This window comes from Lonchura striata, chromosome 14 (assembly GCF_050655825.1).
Source record: "Lonchura striata isolate lonStrDom1 chromosome 14, ASM5065582v1, whole genome shotgun sequence".
NCBI classification, from domain to species: Eukaryota; Metazoa; Chordata; class Aves; order Passeriformes; family Estrildidae; genus Lonchura; species Lonchura striata.
In genome coordinates, this window is record NC_140716.1 from 3,786,144 (window position 1) to 3,803,980 (window position 17,837).

General features: G+C 55.5%; 1 protein-coding gene across 1 annotated transcript; it reads left to right on the top strand.

Annotated features, from left to right (window-relative positions):
* The first annotated feature begins 210 nt into the window (after positions 1-210).
* Positions 211-17,360, top strand: MMD2 (monocyte to macrophage differentiation associated 2). Its single transcript, XM_021549464.3, has 7 exons — positions 211-673; positions 12,239-12,320; positions 12,949-13,109; positions 13,195-13,269; positions 13,544-13,645; positions 13,921-13,990; positions 14,430-17,360. Exons 1-7 carry the CDS (start codon positions 627-629, stop codon positions 14,631-14,633), a joined length of 741 nt encoding a protein of 246 aa, XP_021405139.1. The 5' UTR covers positions 211-626; the 3' UTR covers positions 14,634-17,360.
* The last annotated feature ends 477 nt before the right edge of the window (positions 17,361-17,837 follow it).

Genomic DNA, 17,837 nt, shown 5'->3' on the forward strand with positions numbered 1-17,837 from the left:
CCAAACAAACCAGCTCCTTGGGGAGCTGCCCCGGGGCGGGCAGAGATGTCTCGGGGACCCTCGGGGGGACCCAGCCGTGGCCAGCGGAGCAGGTGGGTACCGGGGGAAGCGTCTGAATGCCAGCACTCGGCGCTCTCCCCCTCCCCGATGCTTTAATCACATTTTCAATTCAAATCTGCTGCTATTTGATCCCCCGGGGGTGGCAGCGGGGAGGGTGGGGGATATTTTTAGCTGTGCTTAAAGCTGCCGGGGGGCGGAGGGAGATCGCGCAGGTTGCTGTGGCCGGGAAGAGTTGGAAGGGATTCCCCCCCATCCCCCTTGCTTTTTTTCCTCCTCCTCCTCCTCTTCGTTGCACATCTGAGGGCGGCAGCGGGGCTGGCTCCCATCTCCTGGAGGTCGCCTTTGTTTTGCCCGTGTCGCTTCTCCCGAGCAGCCGAGGGGGCGGGAGGGGGCCGGGGCCGGGCTGGGCTGTGCCGTGCCGGGCTGGGCTGGGCTGGACCGGCCGCTCCTTCTCCTCGCCGGCCGCCGGAGCTCGCCGAGTTGGTGCCGTTCCCCCGGGCGGCACTTTCCCCCCGGCCCGGGGCTGAGCAGCCGCCGCTGCCCGGGACCCCCATGGCACCGCCGCGATGTTCGTGTCCCGGCTCCTGGATTTCCAGAAGACGCGCTACGCCAGGTAAATCCGTCGGTGCGGCGGTCCCCGACCCCCGGTGCTCGCAGAGCCCCCGGACAGCCCCAACCCCTCCCCGGGCTCGGCTCGGCTCGGCTGGGATGGAACCCGAAAGGATCTTCGAAAGCTGCCGAGTGCCTCAAAGCACCGGGCAAGCGCGGGCTGGGCTTTCGGCTACCTGCTTTTCTGCATCCCTAAAGGATTCTCGGCATCCTTGGGAGCCTCCGCTGTCTTTCGCTGGGTCTAACTTCACCACCCGCTGCCGGAGGAGCAGGATCCTGCCTTCCCGAGGGAACAGACCCTAGTTCTGGCACCGAACCCCCCATGGAGGGACCGATGTGATCCAGGGTCCCGGTGGAACCCCCTCGGCTCAACAGCGGGATGCAGGGCTGGTGGATCCTTCTCTCCCTCCATGAAATCCCCAGGGAGGTTTCCCAGCAGCAGCCGGGACCTGTTGGAAAAGCTCGGTGTAGCAGGAAACCTCACGGTGTTACCTATGCTGGGGGGAAACCTGAGGATTGCTGAGCACAGGTCAGAGGGCACTTGGCCACACGCGCGGCTGCGGGATCAGATGTGGCCTTTAGGAGGGAGCTGGCAGGTGACACGGGGACAACGCCTGCCCTGCCCACAGCCCTGTGCTCCCCGGGTGGCCGGGATGAGTCTGGGGGCACCGGGCATGCACAGGTGGGCACCGTGGGCTGCTGGGGCTGCCCAGCTTTGCACCGAGGACAGGCTTTGCTCCAGCTCCCTGGGACTGTGCTGGGGGTGTTTTCCTGCCTGGGTAGGGTCCCACGGGCTGGCACAACTCCTGAGGGCACTGAGCTCTGTGCTGCCACTTCCAGACTCGCAGGGGTCCTGTCAGGGGTAGATACCAGAGAAAAACTTGTGTGAAAAGAAGTGGTGATGGTGTTTCTCGACTGCCCCAGGTAGAATGATCCCTGAGAGATGTTTGTCTGGGCTGGGTAAGGAAAGGAGACCATCTTCCAACCCCCTCCAGCCATCAGCTCCTTTCCTTCCAGGTGTCCCATGGGGAAAATCCGTGCTTACATCTCCAAAACTTGCCTGAAACGTGGCCACTTGCTCAAAGACCCTTTTGAAGCTGTAGCTGCCTCCTAACCTTTGTCTGGGGAAGAGGCAGGAGGCACCCAGCAGATCTGCACAATGTGCCTGGTACAAAACCCTGTGAAAATGGAGGATTCAAGACTTTTTCACCCCCACCCTCCCCTGCCCAGTTGGCATGCAAAGGACAGAGCTGGGGGAAATGGAGCTGAGCAAAGCTCTGTACCCCCCAGAGCAGGAGGAAAACCATAAAACCATACCTTTCCCCCATGGCAGGGCTGCAGAGGCTCTTTGGGAACTGGGCAGCAGATCAGGGGCTGCTCCACTGACATCAGTCTCCCCCAGCAGAACCCATCTGCCAGCCTGTTGCTCGATTTATCCCGAATCAGCATGCTCCAGCCTTGTTGTGGTCCTTTTTGGAGACAGCTTGGTAAATGGGATGGGGCATTGCAGGGAGCCTTGCAGGGATGGTGCCCACATGCAGGACAGGGCTGTGGGGCACGGGAAGGGTCAGATCCACAGGGAATCTTCCAGCTCTCACTGTGTGCCAGGCTGGATGGGGAGCAGCAGGACATGGGTGCTCCCTGGGCTTTCACCCCAAGGAAGTCACCAGCACGTGATGCTAACCCAGGGCTTCCTCTATCATCACAGAGATCCTCTTAGCCCAGTGCTCAAAAATAACAGTGGGATAATCCCTGTCCCCCTCCCTCCGTGCACACCAGCTCTGCTCTCCATGGAAATGCTCTGCTGGGGCATATCCCAAAAGAAACCCTAAAGCTGCTTTTTCCTTTGTGCCAGGGATGCTCGTTCAGCTGAGCTCTGAGGTGGGAACTGGGGTGAGCAGAAGCCAGGGGACTCACGGTGGCACGTGCCCTTCAAAGCAGCAGAAACATCTCAAATCCTGTGTTCAGTTTTCACTACAGGAAAGATGGTGGGGTGCTGGAGCAGGTCCAAAGAAGGATAATACAGCACAAGTCTGATAAGGAGCAGCTGTGGGGAGCTCAGTCTGGAGAAAAAGAGGCTTGGGGGGACCTTCTCAGTGACCACAACTCCCTGACAGGAGGGTGCAGCCAGGTGAGGGTCAGGCTCTGTTCCCAGGGAACAAGGGACAGGATAAGACAAAACGGGCTCAAACTGCACCAGGGGAAGTTTAGATTAGATATTAGGAAAGATTAAAATAGGCTGCCTGGGGAAATGGCTGAATCACCATCCCTGGAAGTTTTCAAAAACACATGTGGATCTGGCACCTGGGGAAGTGGTTTAGGGGTGAACATGGTCAGACTCAATCTTCAAGGTCTTGCCCAACCTTAACAATTCTATGATTCCATCTTGCAACATCTTTTCAGAGAATGTGGCCTTGCTTATAATGTTCCTTGAAAAAACCAAAAAATATCAAAGTTTTCCTTGTGGAGGAAAAGCCTGGAACAGGCTTCATTTTTCATGTCCTTTTATCTAATTTTGAGCGAGGACCAAGAAAGGAGGAACTTGGCCATTGATACACCCACCAAAAGGAATAAATAAAACACAGTGTGGTGTTGAAAGACGTGTTGTGTGAGAACAAAGAGATGCAAAGCCGTGATCAATGTGGGAACGTTCTGTGAACTTCCAGGAGAAACTCGGGGCTGGAGGGACACTTGGCTGTCTCCAAATCCCTCCTGGCTGGGCTTTGGAGATGCAGAGTTCGAGCTGGGGCAGAGGGGAGGAAAGGAAAGGGAGAGGATGTCACCATGGTGGAGCAGGGTGCAGGGCAGTGCCCTTTGAACATGCTGAGGTTATAAATGAGAAACTCGATGATTTCTGCTTGGCTGTGGGGCCCAGGAGGCTCTTCCATCACTGACACCTTGGGGAAATGGAGTTTCAAAGCACAGTTGCTGCAAGGCTTTCCCTGTCACTCACAACCCTGACAAGCAATATCCATCTCCTGCCCCACAGGCCGAGTTTAACCACGACACCAGCAGAGCACAGAGTGCGAGCAGATGGGATTCCTCCTGCTTTATCCAGCCACCACAGGGATATCCCTCCCCTCCCCCTCCACTCTTCCTCCCAGCTCACCAAAACGGTGCTGGGTCCCTACCAGACCAACAATTCAGACCAAGCTGCATCTTTATCACTGGGCTCATTGGTCAGGTTACACTGACCTGGTAACTAAACTCTCCCTGACCTTCACCACCAGCTTTGACCCCCTTTTGGCCCAGTTTTAACTCAGACATGGTCTGGTCCTTCCTGCCCACGAAGCTGCCATGAGGCTGAGTAGTTCCCTGTGGGGACATTGAATGCTTCCCAGATCTTGGCCATCCATCCAGAGCTGTAATTGGAAGGAAATGTGATTAATCAGGGAGCTGCTGTATCCAGCCAGCTTCAGCATCTCAGGAGCAGCAGTGGAGAGAGAGAGGGCTTTGCTGGGAGCTGCAGGGCACTGAATCATCCTCACAAACTGATAGCAGCTCCTGTGATTTGTTCATGGTAAAGGCTCTAAATCTTACTGTGTTTGCTTGGCTTGCCCTGCATGGGGTAACACAAAGAGGAGCAGATGGGAAAATTCACATTTATGTCTCAGCCCAGGAGCAGGGGCCTCTGGAGCTGCATGGTCCAGGCTTGTCCTCACCTCCCTGTGCCTGCAATGAAGGCATTGCCACCTCCTCATCAGTGTGAGGGGATGGAGGTCTGAACTCTACACTTGCCCAAACCCAAATCCTCTGATTTGGGGAAGGGCACCTGGGAAGACCTTCCTTGTTTCTCCCTGCACCTGTAATTATGGAGCAAGGAGACATTCATCAGCTATTCCAGCATCTCTGGCCAAGACAGTAAGAGGAGAACCAGCAGGAACAGGAGGACTAGGAGATGTTGGGGTGCTCAGACTCCAAACACAAGTAAACCAATGCCAGGCTGACAGCCTGGACAGAGCAACCACATTGGGAAGACCTGTTCCCCACTGCTTTGCCATGAAAACATGAGCAGCCCTCGCCTGCTCCCACACACTCCAAGATGCTTTCCAAGAGCTTTGCTTCCCCCACAGCCCATGTGGGATGAAGCAGTGAGAAGGGAAATGCTTTCAGTGTTGATACCACAGCCTGAAGCTCCTCAAGAGGCAGGGGCTGCTCACCTTGCAAGCACCAGCCCCATCAAGACCTACCAGTCTGTCCCCAGCTGAGCAGACAGACCACCCTCATGCAAAAGGCTCTGCTCCAAGAGATGGGAGGCCCCCAAAATGCTTGGAAAAACCAGGATTGGCTGATGTTATCAACCAATTCCATGCTGGTTGCTTTGTGAGGCCAGCTTGACTCAGACACCCTCCTAAAATGGCACCAGTAGGAGTTACCTCACGTAGCTCAGGGTGCATAATGGGAACCAGGTATTTGGAAGGCAACAAGCTCTCAGAGCAGCATTTTTAATGGGATATCCACTCAGACTTCCCTGTTCCATCCTCTGTAAGGGCTGGGGCATCCAGCAGGACAGGCTCAGGTGGGGACCACCACACTGAAGATGTGCATGGGTGGGCAAACCGAGCCCCATGCTTTGTGCTTTTGGGGCAAGGACGGTCTCTTGGCTGCCTGGGAAACACATGATCTTTCCCCTCCTTCAGCTGGTGTTGGATATCAGCCTGATGTGATTCTTTGGCACAGTTTGCTGTGTCCAGCTTCACGAGGCAGCAGCCAACACAACCCATGGGAAATTCAAGCCACTGCCCAGCCTGGCAGGTCAGTGACTGTGAGAAATGGGGCTCTGCCAGGGCTGGTCCTGGGCTGGCCTCCCCTCCTCCTCCCTTCCCACACCCCCAGCTCCACAGTGAGACAAAGCCATGCCAACAAGTACAACTCCCAAAGAAAGGAAGGGGAAAGAGCACAACTTATTCCAGTCCTTCACTCCTGAGGGGTGCCTGGCTGCAGCTGCACGAGGAGCTTTGTTGAGTCCCCAGAGATGCTGCTGCCAGGTCTGGGTCTGAGAAAGGCAGAGAAGACATGGCCAAACACATAGATCAGGTCTCTCCAGGTGTGACAAACTCAACGTTTTCATGAAGGAGTCCAGAGCCTGATGGGCTCTCTGTGATCACACTGAACCTCTCATGATAACAGGATGCCACAGGTGTCATATTCCTGGTGGATGAGTCAGATACCACTGAGTTGAGCCAAGCAGTGCTGACCTTCAGGAGAATTTGGAGTCAACTCTGTGCTCCTGTTTGAGTTTACAGCCCAGGTTTGCTGCTGTTGAGGAAAGGATTTTATGCAGAAAGAGATCATCAGGTCAGGGCAAGAAGCTGGCTCCTCTCTGTGCTGAGCAGCACTGGTTGGCACAGCAGAATTAGACACAGCCCTGCTCTCTGTTGTAAGCAATACTAATGGAAATCTTACTATCTGCATGCTTGGCTGGTGAAATACATGATTTTCCTTCCGTGCCTTCGCTGTCCAGAGGCATTTGCTGAATAATTTACAGATATGATTTGTACTTGAGTAGCATCTGGGAATCTCAAATGAGAGCCTGGCTGTGTCTCTCAGGCCATGCTGTGGGGAGATTTTGTGAGCCTGGGACATGCTCACCTGCCCATGTATTTCACAGTCACAGCCAGGGTTAGAGGCTGGGAAAGCTCCAGCCCTCAAACTATCCAAATTTTCTGCCAGCAGGCACAGGATCCAGTGGTCACACTCACTCCTGCCCACCTTGGGCTGCTGCAGTTAAAGAGGCAGAGCCAGCTCAGGATTTATCCCAATAAATCCCTGCTCAAGGCAAGGCAGCAAGAAACATGCACAATGACTTCCCAAACAAGAAATTAATGAATAATAGAGGATTTGCAGTTCTGGAAACAGTCCTTCCAACAGTCACAAAACACCTGAGACATCAGAGTCATTTTGTGACTAATCAGCTGTTGTTGGATGTCTCATGAGTACCAAATGAAACAAGAAGTCCCAGCTCAGAAAGTAATTTGGGAAACACTCATCAGTCCCATCTGTTGTGAATAAACAAACAGCTCTGCTGTGGTTGCAGGGTCATGAATTACCTTGGAAGAGTTAGAGATACCATCTACATAGAGAGCTGAGGAGAAAAAGAAATATCCCTGTCCGTAGGATGGGGATATGGGCAGTTAGCACCTTGTTGGGAGTTACTGCTGAGTTTCCACCACCAGCCAAGCCCTGCTGGGTGTACATGGGCTCTTGTGGGTGCAGAAATGGTCAGTGCCTGCATCCAGCCTGGCTTGGAGCCTCCTGTGGTTGTCCCTGAGCAAGAAAGGAATTGAGTATGCCCTCAGTGTGTTCAGGGGAAGAGCAGCACATTCCCTCCTGCACCCTCTGAGGCAGCAGGGTGTGTCAGGTGCTCTGTCCCTTCTCAGGGGACACCTGTGCCTGTGGCTCAGAGCCAGGTACACCACGGCCCTGGCTGAGCACACAGTCCCTCTCTGGGAGCACCTCCAAGTCAGCAGCAGCCCTTGCTCATCGTTCCTCAGGGTTGTGTCGTGCCAGGGGATGGTCCACAGCCAGCCCAGGGTGCTCACACACACCAGAGCGCTGGCAGTGAGCAAAACTGGGGTGGGAGGAATGAGGTGATGGATGATGATTTGATCTGCTGCCCCTTTTGACTCGCTTTGTGCGAGCAAGGCTTGCACCAGTGGAATGTGGGTGGGTTACTCCAGAAATCTGGGGAATTTACCCATGAGAAAGGGAAATGCTGGCTTAGATAAAGACCCTTCCATTTCCTGCTCCAAACCCAAGCTGCCAGCTCCTTGTGCTAGGAAGTGTGACAGAAGGAATCGCGGAGTTGTCCTGCTCCATCAGCCCTGCCCCTCTCCCACGGATGGGCTGGAGTCACAGGAGGTGCCCAAGGCCAGGCCTGCCCCACTCCCCTGGCCCAGGAGCTGCCCCCGAGCTTCCAGCAGGCACAGCCCAGCTTGGCAGAGCAGCAAGTGCCATCTGTGTGCGTGGGAGCCTGCAGGCACCGAGGAAGGGGCTGGGGAGGCAGGGCTCAGCCCCAGCGGGTGCCCCGCGCTGCCCGTGTGGGTGGCTCTGCAGATGGCACTGCCGGCAGCGCTGCCTCGGCCTTTCTGCTCCCCCGTGGCAAACGTTCCCGAGTCAGTGGGGGGAAAGGAAAAACAGCATTTCACAAGTGCTCCTGGGCTGGATGAAGCAGTAAAATCTGGGGGATGTCCTGGGTTCGAGGTGGCCCTGCATCTGGTGAGCCCCGCGATGGTGCGGTGCACATCAGCAGCAGCCAGCTCCACGCCAGCACACACAGCTCCCCTGCACTCAGCTGATTACAAACCACAGAGGAGCTCAAGGGATTGAAGCCTCTTACCAGGGATGCAGCTGGAGCATTACCAGATCCCAGATCAGAGGCAGAGCACCTGCCAAGCCCCAGCTTACGGGGATGCCACCACAGCAGCTCCCACGTGAGCACGAGCCCCAGGATCAAGCCCTGACATCTGTGCTGGGTGTGCAGCCTCAGGGCAAACCCAGGCCATGCCCTGACCAGAGAGGCCAGTCTGTCCTGCAGGGACACATCTGCTCCATCACTGACACCTTGTTCTACCAAGGGGCAGCCCCAGCAGAACTTACCATCACTGCTGATCAACATCCAGCAAATTCTTCCTCAAGCCTCCCTCTCTGACCACCACCAGGTTCTTCCTCTGCTTCTTTAAAAGCAGCTGTGACATCCAGTCACAAGAGGAGGGAGAAATCATCTCCCTTTGCAGCCAGATCCCAAGAACTGCCCAGCAGGGAACACAGCTTGGAGAAGACCCAGCTCCTTGGGCAGGAGGGATGGATATACAGCAAATCCATCTCCACAGGCTTTAGGCCAACTCCTGAGCAAGCCCAGCCCTTTTATAAGCCCTTTTTAGGTGAAACCTGTAGAGGTGAGCTGCTCTGGGGAGATTTGTATCACCTGGGATAACCTTGGACTTGCTGACTGCTCCTTTGTCCCATGGCACCCAGCCCACAGTGCACAGACACACAGACACATGCACAGCCTGATTTATGGCAGGGCTGGGAAGGGCAGGTGTTGGAGCAGCTCTTTTCAAGGGCAGAAATCCAACTCGCACCTCCCCATCCACATCTTAGTGGTCATTTCACACCCTCCTCGAATTATCCACCACTGGCTTGCCTAAAGGATGTCAAAATTATTATTCTCACTTGGAGAGAGGGGAAAGGGGAGTGAGAGGGACATGAAGTCATGTGCAGAGGCCAACCAGAGAGTTGTGTCAAAGGCAAGGCTAAGCCTCATCTGTCCCAAATTGCAGACTGGCTTGGGTCTCTTTTGGGGCCATTCCCCTCATGTATGCAGGGAACAGCTTTACTGCAAGTGTCCAATGGCTCTGCTTGTCTGAGTGTGTGGTGACCATGGAGTGACTGATTCAGATTCTCTTGGTGCCCTCAGGATAGCTCAGAGTCCCACATGAGCCCTCCTGAGGAATAATTTAACTGTATCCCTTTCTTCACCTTCTTCCCACCCTGGCAAAGGAAGAGCCAGGCAGATCTGCATAATTTCGGAGGCTAGAATTTTGTTCTTGGATAAAAGCCTTTTAAAAATCCAGTAAAACCCCCTAAAGCTATATTAAAAAAACCCCAACCCAAGAGAGCAGGAGAAAGGAGCAGGCCTGGGAAGCCAGCTCTGCACTTTGCCCAGGGACAAGGGGCTCATTGTTTCCCTGGCCAGAGCTGCTGTACTGGCCCTTTTCAGGCTCCCTCCCTGGGAAAGGGGCCAGGGGAAAGCAGGGCAGGCAAAAACCGTGGGACTGCTGGGAATAACCCCTGGTCAGACCCTCAGCAGCTCCCCCTCTTCATGCAGGCAGCTGTAGGGAGTGTGCCAGGAGCAGCACCGGGAGGAGAAGGTGCCCAGGAACCCTTTGGCTCCCTGCTTCCCACACTCATCCCTGTAAATGAACATGCTCCTGCCCCTGCTCTGCAGGAGGCTTTGAACTTCTCTGTGTTTTTTGGATTTTGCCATCCTGAACACTTCTGAGCTGCACTGGAGCACCCAATGGTGTGTAAACACCTGCTCGTGGCTTCCTGCACCCAAGAGTCACGGGTGCTGTTTCCAAGTGCATCCATCTGTCTGTCCAGGCTGGAGCTGTGGTTTGAGGTGGGTTCTGCACACTGGTGTGGCAACTGTCTGCAGGCTGGGAATGCTGCAGGGCTCCCTGTGCCCTGCATCCATGCCAGTGTGTACAAGGATGACACCAGCTGGTCCATAAAATCCCAGGAGAGCAGGGGAGGAAATGACCTCTGCCTCCCTGGGAAATGAGGTGCAGCCAGGGACTTATCCTGCCTTGCCAGATGTGCCAACACCAGCTGCTCCCATTTCTACAGAGCATACAGGACCACAGAAATGTGCCAAATTAGCCCCAAAACACAATGCAGGTCCCAAAAGTGGGGTCAGGCTGACCCACCATGTCCCACATCCTTGATGCTCCATTTCTCACCAGCCACAGGATGATGCTAACTAGAAAGCAGGGCAGGAAAATAAGATCATTTTCTCCCCAGGTCAAAAAAAAAGGGTTCTTCCTCAAGGCTATTGTCCCTCTGGGAAAAGCAGGAGGTTTGTGGTGCCCCACACCAGCACGACTCTGAGCTTCAGGAACATAAATGCTCTCCAACCTTGTTACATGGAGATGGCTTGGATGGTCCTTCCCAGCTTCTCTACCCCCGTATCAGAGCTAGCAAGGATATTTGCACCCCAGGGAAACCTTCCTAAAGGGTCTGGGAGCCCCCCAGGCCTGGGGAGGAGGTTGTGGAATTGGTTCAGTGTTGCTGCTCTGAACAGCACCAGCCAGAGCAGAGGGGAGATGGAGCAGGCTTTGTTAAAATCAATAAATTCAAGGAAAAGGCCTTGAACGTGTTTCCTCAGCAACTGTGACGTCATGTGGACGTCTGGCCTCCTCTCTTCCCCCCTCCTTCTGATTATTAAAGGGAAAATAAAGGGAAGCAGACAGTGAAGGGGAGCTGGGGACAGTCTCCTGGCAACACTGGGGACAGTAACATCCTCCTGCCAGGACGTGGCTCCAGCACAGGCAGCTCTGCCACCCTTGTGGCTGGAGTGGTGGGATGGGGAGGGCATCCCTGGTGTCCTGGGGTGGAGGTGGCAGTGCTCTGGGCACAGCCATGTCCCCAGGGGTGCCCAGCTTCTTCCCAGCCCTGCTGAGCCCCCATTTACCCCGTGGGAGCCCTTGGTGAGCAGAGCAGTGGGAGCTTGGCCCCTCCATTCCCCCCCTTAATTCCTGACATTTTTTGGTGATGAGGACCATGAATCTCTTCCCCAGTGCCAGGGTCTGGCAGGGGGCAGGGCAGGGGTTGGGAACAGAGCCCCTCTGTGCGTTGTCACTGTCACCTGCTGGGGCACCCCTTACCCCGCTGTGGTTGCACAATTCCCCCCACACCAAATCCTTGTCATTTGAGCTATTTAATCCATCCTGGCTCTGTTTGAACAGGTAAAGGCTCAGGCAGTGGGGCCAGCAGGCAGGAGATGGCAGAGGAGTCACACAGGCGTGGGTGGCTTGGGGACAGGGAGAGGGGACTTTTCCTGCCTTTCCAAGCATCCTGGCCTGAAGCATCACCCTGTGCCCAGCAGCAAGGTCTTGCCAGCCCTGAGCCCCTTTGCTGGGCACAACTCAGCTGTGAAAGGCTGCAGATGGTGCTGGAGCTGGGGACAAACAGGGTCACAAAGCAATTAGCCCAGGTCCTGCGAGCAGCCCTGCCAACCCCTGCTTGGCTTGGCCGTCCTGGCCTGAACCACAGCAGGAAAAGTCTTAAAACCCCAGATTGTCAGGAGCAGGCAAGGAACCCTCAGCATTTCCCTGTTTCTCATTCCCTCTGCTCAGCCTCCACTGCTGTCTCCTGCCAGAAGAGGGTGGTGAAGGAGGCTTTGCTCAGAGCTGTTATCCCGGATGCACATTGAGTTTGTTGTTACACACCCAGCAATGGAGTGACATGATTTTTTATCGCTGCCTGTTGGTCCAGCAGGGGAAAACCATACATTCCTGTGAATGCCAAGAGCAAGCTGATGCCTCCTAAGACTATGAGAAATGGAAATAAAGATGCAGGCTTCCAAGGGAGGGCAGTAGGTTTTTCCCCACAGCAATTTATGTGCAGCTCTGGGGGTAGGTGCAGGTGGTACCCAGAAACCAAAGGCATTGCAGGGATACCTTTTTTGCAGGTGGGCATGCTGCTGTGACATGAAGGTGTCACCCCTGGATGGGTTGGGGTCCCACAGGTCTGCCCACTACCCTATGTCCCCTCTTCTGCCCACAGCAACTGGCAGAGCTGGCTCCTGCCTTCTGCTCTCCAAGCAGCAGCAATTCCCAGGAGCTGCTTCAGCCTCAGCCATGGCTGAGCAAGACCTGGGGACCCTGCACTTGGGGACAGCCAGATGGACACGCTGTGCTCTGGTGTCCCTTCTGCAGGGCAGCTGGAGCAAAGCTGAGCTGTGTTAGGGTTGCAGGCTGGGGGTGGCCCTGTGCAGACCCCTCCAGAAGGGTTTTGCTCCATTCCTGTCCCCTGAGTGTGTTTCTCTCCCTGCTTCTCTCTGCAGGTTCATGAATCACCGTGTCCCGTCCAACTGCAGGTACCAGCCCACAGAATATGAGCATGCAGCCAACTGTGCCACCCACGCTGTGAGTCCCTGTCCCTGGGTGAGGGAGGACAGTGCTCATCTCTCTGGGGATCCACTGAGGAACCTCAAGGGACACCCAAAAACATCTGTGCTCAGCCCTGGGGCTGAGAGTCTGAGGGCTGTGGTGAGGCAGATGTTCCCTGTGTGCTCCTGGGGACTGGGATGTTCTCCTGCCCTGGGAAGTTGATTTGCACCTTTCTTGCTCTCCCCCACTGTGGCCTCATGTCCCTGGGCAAGCTGGCTGTGGGCTCGGTGGGGCAGGAGTATTTTCAGAGCTCCCTGAAAATGGATTGTTTCACAGCAAGAGCTGTGACAGGTGCCCATGGGGCTGCCTGTGTAGCAGTGGGAGGGACCTCTCCCCCCATGAGGGTTTCTTTTGGGAGTTGACAATTCCCAGTCTGAGTCCTGGGAGATGACTCAGAGACAGTCATCCTCCTTGTGCCTTCCTCCTCCTCCTCCCTACCTTCTGGACAAACTATTTTGGAGCTGCACTATGCAGGGTGGTGCACCTTAAGGGTGGTAGCTTTGACCAGAAGCTAAAGAAACACCTAAAAGGAGAAGTGGAGGCTCTATTGTAGCTGCTCAATGGAAATGCAGAGGGTAAACAGCGGGTTTGCTCGCCTTTCCAGTTCTGGATCCTGCCCAGCATCCTCGGCAGCTCCATCCTCTACATCCTCTCTGATGATCAGTGGGAAACCATCTCAGCCTGGATCTATGGCTTTGGCTTGTCCAGCCTCTTCATTGTCTCCACCATCTTCCACACCATCTCCTGGAAGAAGAGGCATCTCAGGTACCACCCCTGATTGCTCAGGGCTTGGGAAGGGGGAGAGGGTCCAGATGTCCCCAGTGCTGTGACCCATCTGTCCGTCCTGCAGGACTGTGGAGCACTGCCTGCACATGTTTGACAGGATGGTGATCTACTTCTTCATCGCCGCGTCCTACGCTCCCTGGTGAGTCGCTGGTGGCTGGGGGGTCTTCACCTGGCCCAACTGAAGGGGAAAAAAATCATCCTGGTTCCAACAAATAGAGTTTCCCTCTCTGGCTTTGCTTCTTCTCGAGGTTGCACCTCACCATTTCCACAAAACCTTCACATCCTATGGATTTCAGCCTCTGGCAGTTACAAGTTGGGAAGACCCTGTGGTGGGACAGCCACGGGGGTGAGGGGCTGAGCCCAGTCCAGGGCTCTGCCTTAGACCCTCCTCACCACAGCCCTGGCTCTTGCAGGTTGAACCTGAGGGAGTTGGGTCCCTGGGCCTCCCACATGCGCTGGATCATCTGGATCATGGCATCCATCGGGACCGTCTACGTTTTCTTCTTCCATGAGCGGTGAGTGCCTGCGGGTGGGTGCGTGGGGCTCGGGGCACGGAGCAGGGACACGCTGCCATGAATTTCTTCCTCCACGTGGTGGCACCAAATAAAAAGCCAAAGGCTCCAGATGTCACCGTGGAGTCCCAAGCGCCAGGTCCCAGGCCAGCGCACACATGGGGACGTGGGACCTGCCGTGATGGCACTGCCACCCCTCTCCCTGTAGTACTGCTGTGGGAATTTCAAACATAAGCTCCCTGTGCCCCTGCTCCAAGCTGCCTCTCTGTCTGTCGCAGGTACAAGCTGGTGGAGCTGGTGTGCTACGTTATCATGGGCTTCTTCCCCGCCTTGGTCATCCTCTCCATGGTAAGGCCCTGCTGGAAGCACTTGGGCTCAGTGTGAGGGACAAATCCCAGGAGGGATTTGAAAACCTGGAGCGGCGTGGCTGCCGTGGTTGGGGCAGTCTCCAGGCTGTGTGAGGGATAAAGCCATCCCTGATACGATGTGGCTCACCTTGGATTTGCAGGTGCTTTGGGTGCCCAGCAGGCACCATGTGCATCTCTCCCAGATCTCCTTCCTGGCCTCTGTTGTTTGGAAATTGTAGGATCGCAGAATCATAGAATTGAAAGGCACCTCAAAGATCATCTAGTTCCATTTCTCCCAGGGCTGCTGGGTCCCTGCTGGCTTGCTGGAGTGTAGCAGAAGGCAGAGAAGTCCAGAGCTGCAGCTGGACACATCTGGTCTCAGTGGGGTGGTGGGAGAGGGCAGAGCCCCCTTGGCCTCACTGAGCATTGCCTGCTCCCAGCCCAACAGGGACGGCCTCCTGGAGCTGGTGGCCGGCGGCTTCTTCTACTGCCTGGGCATGGTGTTCTTCAAGAGCGACGGCCGCATCCCCTTCGCCCACGCCATCTGGCACCTCTTCGTGGCCATCGGAGCTGGCATCCACTACTATGCCATCTGGAGGTACCTGTACCAGCCCGGAGCGCTGGACACCAACACTTCCCGCTAGAAGCCTTAAAGACTTTGTGCCACCCGGCACGTGGGCACACAGAGGGCAGCGGGGACACGGCCTGCACCACGGGCTCGCCCCAAAACACCCCCTCACCCCATGGGCAGCAGCTGTTGGTGCCCTTCCTGCACAGACAGGAGAGCCTGGAGGCTGATTTTAAATATTTTTTCTTTTTTAACCTCGAGGACTGTTTATTTTTTTAGGCAAAGGTTTCAGAGCACAGTGACTGACTGGGCTGTGGGTGATAGGAGTGACCACTCGCTCGGAGCTTCACTCACTCACCTGGCCTTGAGCATCCCACGGGACTGGGCACCTTGGCCACACACACCCCTGGCTATGACACCCTGGGTTTGGTACTGGAGTCCTTAGAGTGTGCCACTGAGGGGACTGGAGGAGTCAGGATGAGGGGAGAGGGATGTGGTGACACCCCTGCACCACCTGGACTGGCTCCTAAATCATCCCAAGTCCTGTCAGCATAAACATCCATCCCAAGCCCTTGAGGGGAGGGTCCATACTCAACAAGCCTTACAAGAGATTGAAACTTGAATCTCTTCCAGGGCATCCCAGCCCCTGAGCACTGGGAAACCCTTTCTCTAAGCCAATATGAAGTGCACATCTCAGTACATCCCTGGGATCCCCTATGGACAATTTCTCCCTGGAGTGCTTGGTTTTCCTCTCCAGCCTGGTGCCAGTGGCAGCCTAAAGCACAGCCCTGCTCCCAGGCCCTGCTGCACGTGTGCCTTCAGCAGGGAGCAGAGCTGGGATCCAGCTCCTGGCATCTCCCTGACTGGGGTCAGCCCATCCACTTCAGGGGATTCCCTTTGTCCAAGAGGGAGGGAAGAGAACCTCCTTGCACTGGGATCACAGGGCTGCCTGCCTTCTCTGCTCCCATTTTGCTGATTAACCTGTTGCTCACCAGATTTAATTCCACTTTTGGAAAGATTTCTGACATTCTCAGTATTGCTGCAGGGCAGGAATGCATCCACACGAAGCCTGGGTGTGAGCTGTGATGGAGAGATCCCAGTGATGCTCAGTTTTCAGATGCCTGACCGTGGCCACACAGTGCTAACTCAGGCCAGTGAGCCATGGAACATCCAGCCAGCTGCTGGGAGCAGTAGAATGGCAAACCCACACCTGATCCTGCTCCCCAAACACCCTGGCAGAGCTGCTGGAGCCAGGAGGGTGTGGTGTGTGCTGGGCTGTGCCTGCACCTTCCCCATCAGCCTCCAAATTAATCAATTGCCCATCACCTCTTTTTGGCCTTTGATTAATCACAGCTGCAGCCTCTGGCACCATGTGGCAAGTGAAGGAGCTTTATGGCCACCATCCCACATCTCCTGTTTCTCCAGCAGCATTCCAGGGAGCTGAGCAGAGCTTGGGGCCCCCCAAGCCTGTGGCACCCCAGGACTGGCTCTCCAGGGCTGTGCCATTGTGCAGCAAATTACCAAAGAGGAAGCAGCTGGGTACTCACCCCCTCCTGATGTGGCTGGCAAAAATATCTGCTGGGCTTTCACTTCCACAGGCAGAAGGTTCCTGTAAAAGGCTCTGGGAGCTGTACCTGCCACCCCAGCCTGGCGTGGGGCTGCTGGGGGTCTGTGCCCAGGGCACCCCAAAGCAGCCTTTGGGCTGGGACTGTCCTTGGGGTGATGGGTGGTCTTAGGGACGGGGGTGAACGAGCTGGTGGGGGTTGGTGAGAGCTGATGCTCTGCCCAGCCCTGGCCCTGTCACCTGCTGCAGGTGGAGAGGTGGAGAAGGACGAGCTGTGAGTAACCAGCAGTTGATGGAGCATACCCAGGGTTGGATTAGCAGGATACAGAGGTCCCAGAATGGGAGATGCCATATTTTCTCTCTGGCAAGTCATTACCCGTCTCTGTGCCTCAGTTTCCCCATCTGTAAAATGGGGGCGAAGACCCTGACCTACCTCACAGGGCTCGTGTGAGGACCCCGTGAAGCACCTGGAGGACAGCCAGAGCTTCACAAACACCTGCTTCAGTTTTCACTGAGTCTGAGGGAGCAGCTTCCCAGAGCCACTGTGGGGCACGGGGACAACTTCAGCTCTCCTCTCTCTCTGTCACCAAACACCACAGGGAACCACCCTGGGGTCAGAGCAGGCAAACAGCACTCCCAGCCACAGGCAAATGTCCCCTGGCAGGGGCTGAGGATGCCCAGGGACCACCACCACGCCTGTAGGCTTCATCCCAAGGGATTTATCTCAGAAACTGTTCTGCCATTGGTGGTCTTTTGGCCCTAAATCTGTCCCAAGGGCTCCTGAGGCACAGGGAGGTGCCAGAAGGACTTTTCTGAGGCTGCTTCAACTCAGTCTCCTGCTGAAAATCCAGGGCAGGACACCTGGGCAGGAATGGATGGCTGGGCTCTGTTGGGAACATTGCCACCCTGCCTTCAGCCTGGGTTTGCAGAGTGGGCTTCTCTGTAAACTGAGAGGCTCCTAAATCCTCCCCTTGCACAGCATGGGGGGCACAGAGCAAGTTTTTGGCTTGTCCTCCTATTTTATACTAATTTTAAATGACTCATAACATTCAGGATGTTTATGGAGGAGGGCTCGAGGGATCTTTTTAGCATCTCATTTTTTCACCATCCATCCTTGTTCAATCAGTATATTATATTTAACACAGTATTGAGTCAAATACAAACAAATGTAAGGAAGATAACGCTAGTGGATGTTGTTTCCTGTGGAGTAGGATCGAAATAAAAACTCAAGATACCTCACTCTTGCCTGCTTGTTAAATCAAAATTAGTTCCCCTGCAGCATGTGGAAATAAACTAATTTTCTATCTGACTCATCCCCCATGGCTTTGCTCCCTGGGGAGGAGAGGAGCCACTCAACCAACTGCAGGCACTTGGGCTGCTGAGCACTGACTCACCTTGGTGCAGGGATGGCATTGCCAGCTGCTGAACAAACAAACAAACAAACAAAACTAAACAAATCAGCGAGTTTGCTGGCAGTGCCCCTGCGCCCAGAGGTGCTGGCTGAAGACTCATCAGCATCTCACCATGGCAGTGTCAGCACAGAGCCCTCCACGCTGCTCCAGCCCTGCCATTTCCCCTCCTCCGTGGCTGAGTCAGAGGCTGAGGTGTGGAGCCCCAGGGGGATGGAGGAGGAGAAAATCTGTGGCAGCCTGGGCAGGGGGCAAGCACAGCTCCCTGCTGCCCCACAGAGCAAACCCACCACCCCACCAGCCTCTC

Bases quoted from the DNA above. Each gene is read 5' to 3' on its own strand.
- MMD2 (XM_021549464.3), top strand. From the start codon at position 627: ATGTTCGTGTCCCGGCTCCTGGATTTCCAGAAGACGCGCTACGCCAG. The intron at 674-12,238 runs GTAAATCCGTCG...TTCTCTCTGCAG, and splicing joins CAGAAGACGCGCTACGCCAG to GTTCATGAATCACCGTGTCC. The intron at 13,646-13,920 runs GTGAGTGCCTGC...TGTCTGTCGCAG, and splicing joins GTTTTCTTCTTCCATGAGCG to GTACAAGCTGGTGGAGCTGG.